At 39.2% G+C, this 19,635-nt stretch overlaps 1 protein-coding gene across 1 annotated transcript; it reads right to left on the reverse strand.

Annotated features, from left to right (window-relative positions):
- Positions 1–458: 458 nt before the first annotated feature.
- On the reverse strand, positions 459–18,932 carry LOC127501908 (apolipoprotein B-100-like). Its single transcript, XM_051874216.1, has 24 exons — positions 18,773–18,932; positions 17,049–17,078; positions 16,819–16,922; positions 16,590–16,735; positions 16,318–16,465; positions 16,007–16,159; positions 15,056–15,180; positions 14,053–14,138; positions 13,519–13,969; positions 13,033–13,144; positions 12,294–12,440; positions 10,671–10,882; positions 10,398–10,593; positions 10,112–10,291; positions 9,849–10,028; positions 9,417–9,584; positions 9,059–9,264; positions 7,862–8,041; positions 7,672–7,781; positions 7,370–7,570; positions 7,004–7,167; positions 5,480–5,538; positions 5,025–5,395; positions 459–4,929 (listed from the first exon to the last, which is right to left on the reverse strand). Exons 1-24 carry the CDS (start codon positions 18,822–18,824, stop codon positions 692–694), a joined length of 8,019 nt encoding a protein of 2,672 aa, XP_051730176.1. The 5' UTR covers positions 18,825–18,932; the 3' UTR covers positions 459–691.
- Positions 18,933–19,635: the final 703 nt, after the last annotated feature.

Consider the following 19,635-nt stretch of genomic DNA (forward strand, 5'->3'; position numbering starts at 1 on the left):
AAATGACCGTTACAAAAACCGTTGGACGTACAGGGTGCTCCGTTTCCATGGTCGTTCAGGTGAGGAGAATTAAATGCTCTTAAATAAGATAATTTAAAGAAACTGGTTTAATAATGGTTACTATAGCATCAAGTCAAGAAATTAATGTTGTTTTTCGTTTCACACTCAGGCTATTTGCGTCATGTTCTTTAAATGCAGGAGTTCTTACATTTTCATATAAAATAACAAAAGAAAAAACGTTAAATTTGTAATATAACTAGGAATATAAATAACTAACTTTTACCAAAGTCCCTTTATTCTATAGTCTTTGCTTTTAGCAAAAGTCATTTTATCCTCTTCTTATTATGCAAAGGTACAATTATATTAAATATATGAACATCAATTAAAACACAAAAAACTTACAATTTAATGTAAAATTGTCAATGAAGTAGAACAATAAGAAGAGCCGAGTCTATATGTATAGTAAAACGATCCATTTATTGTACTTAGTGTTTGAATGGGACAAGTAATATTTTGGGGTTTCAGTCACTAAGGATGACAAACATGCTTGAGAATGACTTTGGAAGTTATTGTCAGTGATTATGAGGCCTGGGGTGAGAAAGCATTCAGTAAATAAACCCAGTGATTAGCTGAAATCAATACCTTGATTAAATATTTCGTCCAGTCAGTGCGTATTCAACAAAAACTAATGTTAATTTTTGTTTATGTAAATTACACTTAAGTCACCCTGATACTCCAGAAGCGTAGATGGAGAGGTGAGATTGTGAGAGCAACCAAACACAACATTTGAGACAGGAAAATGACTAAAATCCTCAATTGATATTTCTGTACTTGAATTGTACCAACGGGAGAAAACCTTTGTTTCGTATACAGAACTATTCTTTTCATAAGTATTTGTATCTCTTACATCAAAATCATCAAAACTTGGCTGCGTCAAAACCATGTCTACAGCAGCCATGAGGGTGCTCATGGGAACAAATTCAGCTTTACCAAGAGCAGTGTGGTTTATTGTAAATTCATAATATCTATCATATATGAATGTATAGTTTGAATCAATTTCTAGCAAAGAATACATACGGTCAAGATCTCCCTCCAAGGTCAGCTGGTCATTAATGTCAAACCCCAACATGTAATGTTTAAAATCAATGTACCCATTTCCAGTAGTCTTCAGACTGGATTTCAGACCATCAGCTTTCACACAGATGTTAGCTTCATTATCCATATTTCCCTTAAGTTTCTTGGTATCAGAGAATGTAGAATCTGTGGTTAGATGGGTTGCAGACTCAATGGAGATGAAGGAAAGAGTTGCATCCAGCTTTAAGGTATTCTCAGCATCTCCATGTCCAGCAGCCACTGAATCTGGACGATCAAAGGTGTACTTGATCTTTAAGTTTGATGCTGCCTTTGGATGGGCCTTGGTGTCAGCAGAAAGTTGATGAGTGGCATCAACAGCGAAGCTTGTCAGATTAATCTTAGCAACTGTGTTGGTAGACAATACAGCCTCATAGTTGTCTTCCAGAGTCAAGGTACTCTCATGATTACCCTCAATGTGGGCATTCTCCAAAGACAAAGAAGAGACCAGTTTTAGTCCAGTCATTCTAGTGGTTCCATCAAGCCTGGCCTTCAATCCCTGAAACACAGAGGCAGTTGTGGCACTAACACGTATCAGGTAATCCTTCGGATAAATACCCGCGTTAGCATTGAGGTTAAGAATAGAGGACTTGAAAGACACCTCAGAGACCAGGTTACCCAATGAAGGTACAACGAGACCTAAATCAATAATAGGAGCAAACCAGCTCTTCTGGTAGACAAGTTTGGCATTTAGATCAATGGGCTGGTCACTTGTGGTAAAGTCATACCATAGGTCAGTATTATCATTCAAGTTCAGCTCTCTGATTGCTGCAATCTTGAAAATGGCTGGCCCAAACAATTCTACAGCATTTAAGTACCCAAAGCTGGCCACGCTATTCACAACAGCGTAAACACCCATCTCAGCTTTGTTATTGCTGGCTGTGAAGTTATGGCTGTAGTTGTAATGGTTTATGTGGGCGACTGCCACACTGCTGATTTCTTGTATGTCAGAGTTGAAGGTAACAGCATAGTCTTTCTGGAGATCAACATTGGCTAAAAAAGACTCAAAGAGGTTGATCTTGGCAATACCCCTGTTCTGAAAGTCAATAGCAACCTCACTAGGACAAGTCATGATGTTGGCAGCATTAGAGAAGATACCGCTGACAGCTCCGACAACCGAAGTGACATGGGTTGTCTTGATTTCCACCTTCATATCGCCCAAGCGAGCCTTTCCAGAAGCAACCAGCAAACTGTTCTTGATAAATGGAGACTCCGTTTCAACACGAGCACTGAATTCAAGGTGGCTTAGACCAATAGCATCAGCATTGACCTTCATTTTCATCTTCATCTTCAAATCTTCGCTATAAGTGTGGCCAGTAAAAGATAACTTGGAAGCTCCAAGGCCCATGTTAAAATGCAGGTCACTCTCATGGGTGCCTTCCGCAGAGAAGTCTTGAAGAGCAAATTTGCCGGTTCCTTCATTTTTAACTGTCAGTGTGATTGTATCATCATCCTGGCAAGATACAGCCTTCTGAATAAGGCTGACTTCACCAGACAGTGAGTGCGAGGGGATGTTCACCTGGTACTTGTATGAAGTTTCAAGAAAGAAAGTATCGTTAGAGGCAGATCCATTCAGAGTCAACAATGCCTGTTGATCTAAAGCCAATTCAATGTTTGTTAACTTGAAAGTTTCAGACACTATTACAGGACTCATCTCAGGGATCGATATCTGCGCTGTGGATTCTAGATTGTAATTCAGAGCCTTAAGGTTTGCAGAACTTCCTTTAGTCTTAATAAAAGCTGTGAACAAAGGGTATCTCTCCGAGGCATTATTGAACTCCGCAGATGTTTTGATGTTGTAGACAGGGCTGCTGATTCTGACTTGACCATAGAGTTTTCCAAAAGATGGCACTAGAAGAGATGTCGAAATTGCAGGAATCTGACTGTCAAGCTTGTGCTCAGCACTGGCAGGACGGAAGATCTCATTCAGCTTTGTGTAACTTTGGGTGTTAATTGAGCTAAGAGTGTTTTTCACATCCTCAATGATGGAAAATATCAAATCCTTGATGTGCTTTGGTAGCATTTCAACAACTTTGTCAATCTGCATACCCATCAAAACCAATTTCTCCAAATTATCCAATGCCTCACTGAAACGGTTGCCCACATCACTCACTAGTTTCTCAAACGCACCGATCAGACCTTTCAACTTTAATGCATACTCTTGGTACAGAGCTTTCAAGGCATGTTTCAGCTGCACAACTCTTTTCTCAATGTTCAGATTAGACACAAAGTCACTAACATGCTGAGGTAAGCTCTGAATTTTCGAAGCAATCCCTTCTCGGTTGATGTAATTCCTCAGGGTCTCGCCCATGCTCACAAGTGTTAATCTAATGTTGTCAGGGACTAGAGAAAAACTTTCAATGAAAGGCAAGCTAATTGATTGTGTATCAGTGTTTTTATCATACTTTAGGAAGCCAGAGACTGCAAAGTCCTGATAATCAGTATTGGCAGTGTTGAACAGATTGGTGTGCATTTTTCCAGACCCTTCCAGCCCAAGCCGCACTGGAGTATTGTAAGCGCTGATTTCCTGTTCAATGACATAGTCGTTCACTTTAGCCTTAACCGTCACTTTAGTCTTTTGTTCAGAGGGTATCAGAAGAGTGTCAGACATGCTTTCATATTGTGATTTAATGACGACACCATTCTCTAGATCAAGGAGGGATGAGATCTTGCATTCATGAGAGTGAGCAATGGATTGTGGTTCTGCTTTCAGAAGGACTTTTGCGATAAACTCATGATTTGCGTATCCAAACAGATATCTTTTACCTTTACCATTAACAGTGGCATCAAAATTGACTCTGAATGGAATAGTTGTACCATGAGTGTTGGTGTCAAAATCGAATAATATTGAGTTGAAACTTATATGATTTTTGATTGTGCCAGAAAGTCCAGCAATCTCCAGTTCAGTGTTGTGGTTAATGAGACTTCCCATGAGATTTCCAATGGTTTTGCTCTGAGCAGTGGCAGTTTCATTTTTGTAGGTGATCTCAAAGGTGTGCTGAAGCTCCTCCAGACTCAAGAGGCTCTGCAGTAAGGTTGTGCCACTGGTGGTCAGGCCATCTTTATTGAGCTTCAGAATGGCTTTGTGGAGAGCTTTGTGTCCCATGAGTTTAACAGAGGCATCATTGTGAATAGCTAGACCATCGATGTCCAGTGCTCCTCTGAAAAGGCAATGGACTTGCTCTGCAGAGCTGTGAGTGGAGGTCTCAATCTTAACGCTGACTGCTTCAATGCCAGCTCTGGTCTCAGCCACGTTTTGGATCTTCAGGCCAAGAACCCGTGCTTCTGTATGAGAATTTAGAACAAGCTCTGATTCCTTGAAGGTGATTTTAGCAATGTTTTGCAATGTTAGAAGGTTGTCAAATGCCGTGTTGTTGGAATGAATTATCAGTTCTCCATTGGCAAAGGCTACAGCAAAGGAGTTCTGAGCTTGAAGAAGTGTTGAATCTACTTTCAATGAAGATTTAATCTTTGCCTCTGCTCTGAATGGGAGGACTGAGGCTGACTGGATAAGGTTGCATGAACCATGGATCGAACCAGCCTTGAAGGATCCTTGAAGGTTTCCATCTCCAGAGATCTCCTCAGCATCAACTCCAAACTGTCCAGTGTGTTCCAGCGAAACTTGCACTCCAACACGGCTAGTTACTTCAAACTTGCTTTTGGATTTTACACTGAGTTTTTCAGCAAACTCCACTTCCTCCTCAACGCTTATGGTGGCACTGATAATATTGTGGTGAAGTGTGGTCTTTACGTTAGCCTTGAGAGAATCGCCAGGTGTGGCCTCAACTAGAGCAGATCCTGTGCAAATAAATCAATCAATAGGCAACCATCCAAATCATGTGCATACAGTGCATATGGTACTTCAATTATAGCACTTTAATTATAGCTTTTACCTTCGACCTTTAGGGAGAGGAGCTCAAGAGGACTTGTGCCAGTGACTTCGAACGTTGCAGAATAACTTGCAGCAGGATCTCTGGCAGCAGACACAGCTGCTTCTAAGTTGTAGAAGTTGCTGTTTAGTTTTCCAGACATCTCTACCAATTCGAGAGTCGGCACAGACAGCAAGACATCCCAGGGAATGGAGAACTCTGGAATATTAATGCTAGTAGATTCAAATTCCAGACCAAGATGAGGTACAATCAGGTTTGGTGTTGAGAGGGTTGTGGGAAAGTTCAGATCTCTAGAGGATTTTCCACCCAAGGGCAAGGGAAGAGTGATGGTAAAGATGGTATCCTGGCCAAAGTGATACTTAGCAGCAGCCTCTCTGTTTAAAAAAAAAATGTGTTAATTTTAACTGGTAACTATGAAATGAACTGAAATACTTGTGAACATGGTGGCATCAACTCACACATTCAAGAAGAGTCTTTCTGGAAGAGTGATCACAGGCACGGCATGAACTCCCAAAATCTGCACATAAGTACATTTATTTCTTTTTAAAGGGATAGTTCACCCTAAAATGAAAACTAAGTAATTTACTCACCCTGGTGTTCTAATGCAGTATGCCGTTCTGTCTTTTTCGGACCACAAATAGTGAATAGCGATCAGGATCAAGCTTTTTAAAAAACACGCAATAGTATCACAGAATGATCCCATGTGTCACATGTCGTATATTCCAAGTGGTCTGGGGGTTTATGATAGGGTTTGGTGAAAAACAAACTGAAATTTAATGTATTATTTAATACAAATCCTGACCTTGGCCGTTGATCTTCTGTGCTCGACTCTATTAGCACCGCAATTCAATCCGACTCACTCACACAAGTTGTGAGAAATCAAGAAAAATGTGGCATGAAATACAATTAATCTACCTTCTTCTCTGAGGTGTAGCTATATATCCGTTGTGTTCGTCGCAACAAGAAGTTATCGCGTTCACACATCTGTCAACTGACTGTCATCAGACAAACGGAGGTCCGGTCAGATGATTTTCAACTCGGTGAAGAAAGTACACTGATACTTTTTTATGGATTTCTATGCGTTGTATTTCATGCCGCATTTTTCTTAGGGTACGTTTACGCGACAACGATGTAAAAAAACGGAAAAGTTTTTTCTTTGAATAGATGACAACACTGTCAAAATGATCCCCGTTCACACAGACCTGTGAAAACGCCTAAAAACGCTGTATTATGCATGCCAGGTCAGTAGTTGGCGCTGTCACTTTGTGAAGAAACACTACGCGCCTGCGCACATACGCATTCTTTTACAGAGCAATCGCAGCAAAAACGCATGTAACGTAATACGCATCACCGTTTTCACAGATTTCATGCGTTTTTGTTGACGCGGAGATGATAACAGTATCATTTTCAAAAACTCGCACTTTGAAACCCATTTTCAAAAGTTTGCGTTTTCAGGCCCCCAAAATGCTGCTGTCGTGTAAATGAACGACCAAAGCGCATAAAAAGTTTTCTGTTTTTAGTTGAAAATGGTGTCGTGTAAACAGCCCCTGAATCTTGATTTCTCACAACTTGTTTTTCTGGGTGAGTCGGAATGAATTGCGGCGCTAATAGAGTCGAGCACAGAATACCAATGGCCAAGGGCAGGATTTTCGTTAAAAAATACATTAAATTTCAGTTTGTTTTTCACTAAACCCCCAGAACACTTGGAATACATGACACGTCGTCGACGCATCGGATCACTGTGATACTTGCATCTTTTTCAAAAAGCTTCATGCTGGTCGCTATTCACTGCCATTATATGGACGAAAGGGGCATTTTTTTAAAAACTCTCCTTTTGTGGTCCAAAAAAGAAAGAATGGCATACTGCATTAGAACATGACTTCATTTTCATTTTAGGGTGAACTATCCCTTTGATTTTAATAAGCATTTATTTCTTTGGGTATTTTCAAAAGCTGATGAAAATAAATTAGGGAAGTTCTTACCACAGCTGTCTTTGCCAGAACATCACGGACCTTCATCTCATTCAGGCCAATCTGGTGATCAAGAAGACTACTGACAAATGTTTCAATAGCACTGATGTTGGGAATGATTCTTTGAATCTCAGATCTGACATCAGACTTAAATTCAGCCTCAATCTTCTCACTCTCTGAGAATAGATATTTTGAGAGAGATAATTCACTAGAATTATACTGTCATGATCATAAATTTCCTTAATTGGATGGCAAACTGTGATTAAAATTTAAACTGCACAATTATTGCGGTTATCTCACACAATTGCGATTTGATCGAATAACCACGATGAGACAATTAATCAATAATCGCGACAGGCCAATGTACTGGACATGTACCATATTTCAGGATGAGTGTTTGAACAGAAGTCGTCTCTGGGAGTTTTAGGTCACTCTCAATTTCCAAAGTCAGCTCCTCAGCATGCTTCAGTTTTGCAGAAACTTTAGAATCAAGCTGAAGAGAATCGATAAGCAACTCTGCAGAGAAACTGTACTGCTGTCTGTTTAATATCACTAAACTTCTTGCCTCAAAGGATGTTCCTGTTAGTGAGCAAAAGACAAATGACGGTTATTTTAAATGTGGATGTTTTCTCTTTTTTCCAGTTAATACTTCAGTGTTATTTTGTTAAGCTGTCTCTAACCTTCAGCCTTCACGCTAAACGTGACTTTGTCTGCCTCGTCCTCATAGGCGTAGCTGATGGTGGCAACATACTCTGTGACGTCTTCAGATGGATGGAGCTCAACAGCAAATCTAAACACAGATGCAGTGTGGATGAAATGTTTGAGGAAAAGGAATATTTAGATATCAGTATGTAGATGATTTTCACTTACTTGCTGTCACCAGTGAGAGGAAAGTAAGGGGCAGCATCGTTTGACCTTGCATCAGGATACTTCAGGGCTGTGCAGTACTTCAGTCCAGGGAAAAAAGCAGTGCATTTATTCATATTAATATATTCGCCCTTGGCAGGAATGGACTTAGTCTTGGCACCAACAACAGACACCAGAGAATTGCTACAGGTGGGGAACAATAACATCATTTACTGTGTGTAAAATAATTTGACTTGTTTTTAGGGCTGCATTTTAGTTGTGATTAGAAGTTCTGCTTGTCTCTATTAATTAAGCATAATTTTCATGACATTGGCCTGCTGGTTATTTATCCTAAAAACATTTTTATTTGACATTTCCATTATACTGCATTGGTAACAAGCTTTAATGCTTGCGGATGCCAGATGTCAAGAGCACAAATCCCCATACATTTTCTGCCAAGTGTTTAACTTAATTTTCCCAACCTGGCTACCATGTGCACGCACTTTCTTTGGGATGAAAAAAGCACTGATGTTCTTAAAACTATGGAAGCTTGTTTCTGCCATGGAATAAAAAGGTAATCCCAACTTTTTATCTCACAATTCTGACTTATTTTTTCGCAATTGCGAGTTTTTCGGAATTCTGAGTTTACATCTCGCAATTCTGACTTTTTTCTCGGAATTCTGAGTTTGCGTCTCACAATTCTTTTTTCTCGGAATTCTGAGTTTACATCTCACAATTCTGACTTCAGAATTCTAAGTTTACGTCTCACAATTCTGACTTTTTTCTCGCAATTCTGACTTTTTCTAGGAATTCTGACATTTTTCTTGGAATTCTGAGTTTACATCTTGCAATTCTGACTTTTTCTCGGAATTCTAACTTTTTTCTCATAATTCTGAGTTTATGTCTCGTAATTCTGACTTTTTTCTCGCAATTCTGACTTTTTCTAGGAATTCTGACATTTTTCTTGGAATTCTGAGTTTATATCTTGCAATTTCAGGTTTTTTCTCAGAATTGCGTGAAAAAAGTTCAGAATTGTGAGAAAAAAATTCGCAATTACCCTTTTATATTTTATTTTTAAATAAGCTTCCATAAAAAACGCAAACAAACATGTATGTTGGAGTTTAGTGATCTCCATTTGTGATATTCTGCTCAAACGAGAGTGCCAGTCTGTCTTTTAAATCCCTTTATTGCATTGATATAATACATTTCAAAATGTCTTACGTGACGCTGATGAGCTCAGTTGGCCCACGAGGAGCTGGAATGGAGAGCTTGAGCTGGCCGTCGGCCACAGAGAGCTTCGCTCTGATGCCGCTCTCATGATAAATGTTCGTATGCATCTCCAGACCACAGTGAACATAGTCGGGGAAGTGAGTCCCAATCTCAGTCACAAACTCAATGCCAGCAGACAGCGTCAAAGCAAATTCCCTCTGTGGTGTAGTTATGTTAATTCATATTAAGATAATCAACTTTTAATGACTTTGAAAGAAGTCTCTTCTGCTTACCAGAACTGCATTTATTTGATCAAAAATAATTTGTTGTTGACAGTAACACATGCACTACTGAATTGTGTTGGACTCACCATGCCTGGATTAAAGCTCAATCCTCCTTTGACTCCAGGAGTAAATGTACCAGACAGAGCAACTCTCAGTGGAAAGCCAGCGCTGGTGGGCAGATAAAACTCATTATCCATGAAGATGTAGTGAAGGAAAAGCTCGTTGTCGACACTTGAGAGCAGTCTTTTGAGGAACTATTTCAAAATGTAATTCTGATTAGTAATGCCAACATACTTTCAACAACAAATTGGAGTCGAAACATAATAGTTGATATAAACTGCCTTGTTTGAAAAAAACAACAACAACAACTGAGTGTTGATTATTAAATAAAGTTGATTATTTAATTGATTATTAAATAAACTTTAATTGTGGTTTTGGTGTTGCTGTAAAAAATGCATGACTAATTCTGCTGATTTAATCCATATGATGACAGCTGTGGTTGGTAAAGCTGTACTCACATCAGTGGGGATCATCTTAAGGAGATTGTGAATCATCTTGCCATCTTTTGTATCGAGATACCCAAGTTCAGCACCCAGGAGCTTGAGGTACACCATCGCTTCAGGAGCATCCTGGGCCTTTAAATCCTCCATAAGCTTGTTGACATTATGACTGATTTCATTGACTATGTTTTGAGAAGCCTACAGCACACAGAAGAGATTGAGATCGGAATCCAGCTGTGAAGAAATACATCCATTTCCAACATATTTACTACATTTAATACCTGTCTCTTCTTCCTATCGTTTCTCATGATCGGCAGCATGTTGTCCAAGACCTCATTGAGTTGGGCGGGCATCTTGTCAGTAGCGTATAAAGTAGCCTTCATGATAGTATCTGGGAAGAATCCATCTTCACCAAAGATGGCCTCCACAATGGGCTCGAAGCCCTTTCCCTCCATGCCAATCTGAAAGCAAGAATCAAAGACATTAGGGCTGCTCGATTATGGCAAGCAGAATTTGGGAAAAAATTAAACAGATTTCATAAATGTTGGATTTTACTGTACTCTGTACCTCAATCAAGTCCATATCAAACCCAAAAGCATTCAAGGTCATCTCCAGCATGACCTCCCTTGGAAGTTCATTAGGAGATTCAAAAATCATATTTCCCTCTAAAGATCCAAGTCTGTAGTACCGAGAGAATTTGGTGGATTCAATGAGCATTTCAATTTCATTGCCTTGAAAGGCCTCTTGAATCTTCTGTCTCAAGCTAGGGAGATAACAAAACAAGATTACTTTTTCTTCTGAAAATTAGATTAGGTTCTTCCCATTTTATTTTTTACTCACTCCAGGACCTCTGGTGCTGTCGAGGTCAAGATGTTGCTGATGTGAGAGATGATGAAGCTCTTGACCTGAGGATTTTCCTCAACGTGGAGAGCCGCTGCTAGTTGAGCGAGTTCAGCAGGCGTGGGGTTCTTCATCAAGATGAGATATGCGGCTACACGCTTCTGTATGGACGCAGCTCTGTCCAGAACAGCATGCAAGAGCACCTCTCGGCCCTGTAAGAGCCATGAAATGACCTTTAGACTAGGGCTGCAAGATATATCGGAATAAAATCAATATCACGATATATGGCTTTGGTGCGATTGTGCGATCAGGCATAACATTATGACCACGTTCCTAATATTGTGTTAGTCCCCCTTTTGCTGCCAAACCAGCCCTGACCCGTCAAGGCATGGACTCCTCTAGACCCCTGATGGTGTGCTGTGGTATCTGGCACCAAGATGTTAGCAGCAGATCCTTTAAGTCCTGGAAGTTGCGAGTGGGGCCTCCATGGATCGGACTTGTTTGTTCAGCACATCCCACAGATGCTCCATTGGATTGAGATCTGGGGAATTTGGAGGCCAAGTCAACACCTCAAATTCATTGTTGTGCTCCTCAAACCATTCCTGAACCATTTTTGCTTCGTGGCAGGAGCATTATCCTGCTGAAAGAGGCCACAGTCACCAGGGAATACCGTTTCCATGAAAGGGTGTACATGGTCTGCAACAATGCTTAGGTAGGTGGTACGTGTCAAAGTAACATCCACATGGATGGCAGGACCCAAGGTTTCCCAGCAGAACATTGCCCAAAGCATCACACCGCCTCCACCGGCTTGCCTTCTTCCCATAGTGCATCCTGGTGTCATGTGTTCCCCAGGTAAGCAACGCACACGCACCCGGCCATCCACGTGATGTAAAAGAAAACGTGATTCATCAGACCAGGACACCTTCTTCCATTGCTCTGTGGTCCAGTTCTGATGCTCACGTGTCCACTGTTGGAGCTTTCGGTGGTGGACAGGGGTCAGCATGGTCACCCTGACTGGTCTGCGGCTATGTAGCTCCATACACAACAAACTGTGATGCACTGTGTATTCTGACACCTTTCTATCAGAACCAGCATTAACTTCTTGAGCAATTTGAGCTACAGTAGCTCATCTGTTGGATCGGACCACACGGGCCAGCCTTCGCTCCCCACATGCATCAATGAGCCTTGGCCGCCCATGACCCTGTCGCCAGTTCACCACTGTTCCTTCCTTGGAGCACTTTTGATAGATACTGACCACTGCAGACCGGGAACACCCCACAAGAGCTGTAGTTTTGGAGATGCTCTGACCCAGTTGTCTAGCCATCACAATTTGGCTCTTGTCAAACTCGCTCAAATCCTTACGCTTGCCCATTTTTCCTGCTTCTAACACATCAACTTTGAGGACAAAATATTTACTTGCTGCCTAATATATCCACCCACTAACAGGTGCCGTGATGAAGAGATGATCAGTGTTATTCACTTCATCTGTCAGTGGTCATATTGTTATGCCTGATCGATGTATATCACAGAAAAACAAAATGTCAGTTTTTTCCAATATTGTGCAGCCCTGTTTTAGACTGACTTCAAACTCACCAAGAGTTGTGGGTTTATTTAACAGCTCACCTCTTCAGGAACAGGAATCTGTCTGTAGACCTGGACAGCGGCCTGTTGGACTGCAGGGGAGGCAGCCGGCTGCTTGATGCATTGAATAACAGAAGACTGCAAAGCAGGGCGCGCAGCTCCCAGTGCAGCCACCATGTTGCCAATGACCTGTAATAGACTTTTAGGGTAATCTAACGAAACCAATCTCATGGTGTTTGGCCAAACTGTTCAGCAGTTATAAGCAAAAATGTTAATTTTTTTCATTTCTCTTGACCAGTAGGTGGTGCTGTGCCACAAATGTGCAAGTACCCTTGAGTCATGATTATGATGACATGTACCAAATTTTGTCACAATATGCCAAAGTGTTGCAGAGTTACAGCCTAACATCCATTTTGCCGTGTCAAATTCGTTGTACGGTATGAGTACAGTTTGGTCTACCAAAAAACATTTACAAATTTTTCCTTAAAATTCATGCAGTTACCATACAGTGCTTTTCAGTGGTCAAAAAGGATTTAAAAAATAACTTCTTGATTGATCCCTTCTTGAGGATATGGATGGAAATTAAATTATCAACACGACCTTGGTTTTCATCAAAAAAGAAGGGAATTTGGCAGGGATGGCAATAAAATCACAGACTAACCCCTGTAAATGTTGAACATAACTTACGTCCCCATTAGGAAACTATTACCATCTGAATAGGGCTTTAGTTGTAGAGTCTGAAGGTGAATTTATTAGCATGTAGGAATTTGTGTGAACATACCCTCAGAGAAAGAAAGACGTGTTCCTGGTCACCCGTACAATCACCGATCTGTTCAAGGGCGTAATCAGCCACTGCCTGGATCTCACTGGTGACTCCATCCGTCTCAAAGAGCCTTGGGTCACACAGAAAGAATAAAGATGTTGATTTGATGAAACACTGAGTTCACTTGAGCAAAACATGGACGACAGTCAGTGAGACAAAACTGTGATTTGTCTGAAAAGGTCTTTTCACATGGTTGCAAATTAAAGTGTACTATATTTATGCATTTGGCAGATGCTTTTATCCATTGCATTCGAGGTAAACATGGAATAATGACATTGTGCAATGCATTCCCTGGGAATCGAACCCAAGATCTTGGCCAGTCCTCCACTGGTTGAGCTACAGAAATGCTACCAATTGGTAAAATTCAGTTCATATGTTAGTTGACAATTTATTTTTACCTAAATCTAAAGATTTAAACGGAACACATTACTAGTTGTCCCTCACCTCCTCACAGCATTGCTGAGAGCATAGTAGATGGGTTTGCTTGGCTTCAACTTTGCCATCGGCAACATTTCCTTTACAAGTACGCGGGAGGACCGGGGTATCATTCCCATGGCATATACAGCAGCGTCAATCTCAAATGAAGATGTGTCAAAGGTCCTGAATAACTGCATGATAGCACTGACGCATTCTGGTGTACCGCACTGTAGCAAAGCCTGGTACGTCAAAGACTGAGAGATTTCTAATGCCTCGGGAACAACGGCTGTCAAGGTTTCAGCTTCCATCTTGCGGATCACGGCTACGAGCTTGTGGGCCAAGTGGGCTCTCTTACGTCCATCATTGGTCTTGGAGAGGTCAGCAATTTCCCTCAGAACAACAAGAGCGGATTCTTTATCCTGGATGGGGCTCATGTCAACACTGCTGTCTGGATGGAGGGGTTTCATGTTGGCCACATCTGGAGGAATAAAAGTGCATTTTGCATTCACTTTGACATGCAAGCAAGTTATGAATATTCATACCAAAGAGATGTTCTCTTACTGTGTTCAAAGACTTGGTCATTATAGTTAGAAACTCCCAGAAGGGTCAAAGCCTGTTTGCCAGTATTGATTACTCCATATTCTCTCCTGGTTGAGATAAAGTCATAGAGACAAACATCAGTACATGAGCATCCAAGATACTCAATGAACATTTATGCATTTGGCAGATGCTTTATCTAAAACATTTAAATTCACTATAAAAGTCAAAATGGACAATTTTTATTTTTTTATGGAATATTGCAGTGTTTATTCTAAATGATTTATCAGTGCACATCATTATTTTTTAAATTCATGTTCCTCGTAATCTTGAATCAGGATAACTTTGCCTCCCTCTTCTCTTCTCTGATGGTGAGGGCGGGGAAACCTGTCACTCACATGAGATCCACCAATAGCAAACCACAACCATCCAATCAATTCCCCACAGACAAAATCAAGCCCCGCACTACATTTGTTCTTGTTTGAGAAGCCATTTCACTTGGATATACGGCACTATAGGGAAGAAAATACTGGCCATTTCATGCTGACTTTAAGATTGTAGGCTTTGAACATTGGGAGAAACCATTTTATCTTTTGGGAGGGGATGTAATGGTCTTTTTATTTAAAGAAATTAAATAATCAAAGGATTTAAATGGATTTAAAATAACAAAAATCAGATTTTTTGTAAAGTAATATACACATGATATAATATGTATAAAATATACACACGATCACTAATATTCATATGCTTAATATGTCTAAAAAAAACAAAAAAGCAAAATATTGTCTCATGACATTCAGTTATGAATCACGTAAATGATTCAGCCTATATTTCCCATTAAAAACAGCAAAATTCGAGTAGTTTGCACCACTGGATATTACTGTCGAATATTAAATGTTTAGCTACTTACATCTTTCCTCACACTATTTCAAAACTGTTTAAAAACTGAGGCGACCTGCTGGAACTCATGTTAAGACATTGCTCTACAGTTACATGAGCGACAGGAATATATGTTTATTTCACTTACTTGTGTGAAAAGAGCGCAAGAACATGTTTTTCGGTGCAAGTTCCAGAGGTCATGTGATGCTGCTCATTATTAAACTTGTAGTTGCAGGTCTGTTTGCTTTTGATCAGCTGAGCAAGAGGATATTTCTTGGGAAGAGAGAATGACAAACATTGGCCATCTCAACCTACTCGTCTTTATTGGGTTTTAAAAGTGTCAGAACATGGATTTTAATATGTTTTATTATTTTAATTTATTTCACTCTATAACTAATATATATGCGGGAAAAATTATTATTTTCATTCATTTACCCTCATTCTGATTCTGAAATTAAGGCTTGTCAGCAGGGCCTACACTCAGCAAGCGCCAAATGCAAGTAAAAATCGGTGTTGGCGAGTATATGAAACGGTGTCAATCACCAGTTGGCCGGGAACATTTTTATGAATTTTAACAATGCAATGTTGTGAAAACATAAATGTGAACAAACATGAACGACGCTCGAGACAGTTGACGGGTCAGTGCTGCGTCGTCACGAAAGTTTAATCCTTGCCAATTGAAATATTCAAGCAAAAGAAGACGTGGAAGAGAACTCAATTCGTTACTCACACGCTGTATGGGAAGTTTAAACATCCAATGTGCAATACTTAAGCTCTCTTTCGCATCTTCTTGCACTTGAACAGACAAATTCACACAAAATTATGTCACAAAATGCCCGTCTTGGCGAGTATTCTAAGTAAACATCGTCGGTTATGTCTTAAGTGAATGTAAAGAGATGAGAAAGAAAATGCATGTGTGCAGTATCAGTATATTGGATCCGTGCATTATGTCTTAAAGTGACAGCATCCTAATAATCCTGCTGCTGTCTGCGTTTTTAATGTTAAAGGGATAGCTCACCCAAAAATGAAAATTCTGTCATCATTTACTCACCCTCAAGTAGTTCCAAACCTGTATGAATTTCTTTGTCTCAGAACTCACCATGCCGGTGATGAGGGCGAGGGGACTGGTGTGGTCATCGACTGGCCTGAACTTGTCACAACCGGACAAGTCTCTTGTAAGAGTGACTTCGGTGGCGACATCCTCTCTGGTGTTCACGACATAGTCAGTCTTACACAGACCATAGATGGTGGGCTGGAATGGAAGCGGTTAGAAGTGTATCTTCTCATTCAAGAATGAAGTTTATCAGCGGACTAGGGCGGCTGCATGATACCGAAAACTGACATTGTGATATTTTGCTTTTCTGTGATATATATATATATATATATATATTGCAATTTAAAAATACGGACCATGTCTTTGTTCCTGTCCTCCTCAAGCACCGGGACAGCAAGAGCAGAGATGATTCCCCTCTTGATGTTGAGGATGTTTATCCGCTCATCCTCCTCAGGGAAAAGCTTGATGTCATCGTCTCCCTCAACGGTGAACTTCAGAGGATGTCTGAACAAAGAGAGACGATTCTGCTGAATACCACTGCCCGAACTATACACAATATGCTGATTCACAACGTAGGGATCTGATTGAGGCGCACCCATAGTTATTGTTAGTGTGAGCAGGACTTTACCTCTCCATGGCGGTTTTGAAGTCCTCCGCACCAGCAGCTGCTCCAAACACTGGGTTTCCATCCGCATCGACGTCTATCACTTCACTCAGCGTGCAGTCGGCGGTGCGCACAATGTAGCTGCATGTATCAGGAACCGTGATCTCAACCTAATATGACATTCACACTGCGTTGCTGAAAAAAACAGCAATATCTTTAGAGTTTGATGTGGGGAAATGAACTCGTACTGTACCTTGCAGCTGGCCTTGGGGCCATTGACTTCCCCATTCAAAGCATTCAAGGACTCGGTCTCATAGAAGTATTCATACTTGTTGAAGGGCTTGTATCTTTTGGCCACTAGAAGAAGCAGAGCAACTTATTTAATACACATTATCCACCAGTGAGAAACTGCAGAAATACATGCTGACATTTAATATTGAATTTAGATCATTTGATTCTGCAGAATAATTGCAAGAGACGTACTCAGGCATGGCGCTCCTTCATCCTGAGCTTCTGCAATACAAAACAAACGCATTGCGTTAAAACTCTACGGTTTGCACTGCAGTTATGACTGTAGTCAGGGCTGAAAATATCCTAAAACACCAACTTGAACGTATGTGTAATCCTTCGGTAGTTATTTGGTTCTTTATTGCAATGATGTTCAGAAGCAAGAAAAAATTACCTGCCAATGGAGTGAAAAAAGTCAAATGAATTCAAAAGATCTGATTGTAGTATGACTTAGCACATCATAATTTTGACTTTTTATATCATAATAATGCTTTAACTTTTTTTCATAATTATGACTTAGTATGTCAATTTCAACTTTTTATGTCATAATTATGATTTTTATGTCTTAACTAACTTCGTGTCATAATTATGATAGAAAAAGCCACAGTTATGTCTTAGTTTGACATAATTATGACTTTTTATGTAATAAATTTGACTTTTATTTTGACTTTTCAGTCTCATAAATCTGACTTAGTATGTCATAGTAATTTTGACTTTTTATCTCATAATTATGACTTTTTATGTTCTAACTTAGACTTAGGTAATAATTATGAAAAGGCCACAATTATAACTTAGTATGTCGTAATTATGACTTTTTATGTAATAAGTTCGACTTTATCTCATAATTATGACTTCGACTTTTTTATTTTTTATTATTTTAAAATCATATAAAAAGTCAAAATTAGGACTTAGTCTGTCAATTTCAACTTTTTATGTCATGATTTTGACTTTTTATGTCCTAACTTAGGCATATATCATAATTCTGATTAAAAAAAAGCCACAATTATGATTTGGTATATCAAAATTATGACTTTTTATGTTATAAGTTTGAATGTTATCTCATAATTATGGCTTATATCATCATTTTTACTTCATCATAATTATGATAGAAAACATCAAAATTATAACTTAGTATGTCAATTTTAACTTTTTATGTCATAATTTTGACTTTTTATGTCCTAACTTAGACACATCATAATTACGGGGAAAAAAAGTAACAATTATGACTTAGTATGTCACAATTATGACTTTATGTAATAATTTTGACTTTTTATCTCATAATTATGACTTTTTATGTCCTAACTTCAACTTATCATAATTATGATAGAAAAAGCCACAGTTATAACTTAGTATGTGATAATTATGACTTTTTATGTAATAAGTTCGACTTTATCTCATAATTATGACTTGTCATAATTTTTTACTTTTTTTTGTCAAAATCATATAAATAGTCAAAGTTATGACTTAATATGTCGATCTTGACTTTCTATGTCATGATTTTGACTTTTCAATCTCATAATTATGACTAAGTATGTCATAATTTAGACTTCATCTCAAACTTTTTGTCTTAATTAAGATTTACCAAAGCATGATTCTTTTTCTTATGTGTTGGAAATGGGATTCCATATGGATTTCATATTCATCTCAACAATGTATCCTATTAAACTGGAAAAAATAACATCCTCCAACATTTGAGTTATTTACACAAAGCATAACTTATATGAAATATTTAACATGTTTTAAGGATAAACTCACTTTTAATTTTGATATAATTTTGCATCTCAAGTAAATGTATTTTATTTAAGAATGTTTAGATACTTGTACTGGAAAAATACAGAGTAAGAAAATCACTTTTTGCAGTGCAAATATTTGAGGGGAAATAAATGAAAAAGTTTGTCAGAAACTAATTTCATACTTACTGGACACGGCGACGATCAAAAGCATCAGAAGACGGAGCTTATTGTCGGCCATGATGGCTTCAGAACAGTTCTCCTCTCAGTTTTCAGCACATTTATAGCAAAACAATCTCATGTGTGCAGCGAGTGCTTGTTCATTTCAGCTCTTACTCCAAAGCTCATTCATAGGCTGACAGACTAAAGCTAATAGAGCCGAGTTTGACATTGATTTCTCAAAGAACAAACAGACATAGTTTGCTAATAAACATTGGGCTCGCCATTGCTTATTTGGGGTTTCAGTAATATTATTGATTTAACTGCACTGACACTATTGGAAGAGAACAAAACATGAAGTGAATTGAGCTGAATAATGACACTATCTTATCCAAAGCGACTTACGTTGCATATTTTTTTCATAAGTTCCTGCATTACCTGGGAATCAAATCCAAGATGCTGGCATTACTAGTCTATCTGCCTTTATTTTCTTAATTATAAATTTAAACTGCATGCATTTATGGTCATTGTATATATAGAACACTCAACATGTTTATCATTTGCTGTGCCATTCCACTATCAGTTATTGCATTACACCATGTGTGCAATCTTGCTCAAGATATAGGTTCAGATCAGCAAAATTAGTTTTGAATAAACAGAAACTCCTTATATGCATATGCTGATCTGAACTGATGCAAGGACAAATCTGGAGGAAAAATAGAGACCGAAATGAAACGGGCTCTATGTAGAATTCAGAAACCTTTGTTATTAGCGACACCGGTGGCCGTTAAGTGAACTGCATCTAGCATCTTATTGCTCGTGCTCGCTGTCGTGCACAAGAGATGTGATTCAAGACTCATGACGAAGTTATTTTTTAATTCTTTGCTTAGTAG

Source organism: Ctenopharyngodon idella, chromosome 20 (genome assembly GCF_019924925.1).
Source record: "Ctenopharyngodon idella isolate HZGC_01 chromosome 20, HZGC01, whole genome shotgun sequence".
In the NCBI taxonomy this organism is placed as follows: Eukaryota; Metazoa; Chordata; class Actinopteri; order Cypriniformes; family Xenocyprididae; genus Ctenopharyngodon; species Ctenopharyngodon idella.

Bases quoted from the DNA above. Each gene is read 5' to 3' on its own strand.
- LOC127501908 (XM_051874216.1), bottom strand. From the start codon at position 18,824: ATGGCCGACAATAAGCTCCGTCTTCTGATGCTTTTGATCGTCGCCGTG. The intron at 14,139-15,055 runs GTAAGTGAAATA...TATCTCAACCAG, and splicing joins CTTGCGCTCTTTTCACACAA to GAGAGAATATGGAGTAATCA. The intron at 13,970-14,052 runs GTAAGAGAACAT...TTATTCCTCCAG, and splicing joins TGACCAAGTCTTTGAACACA to ATGTGGCCAACATGAAACCC.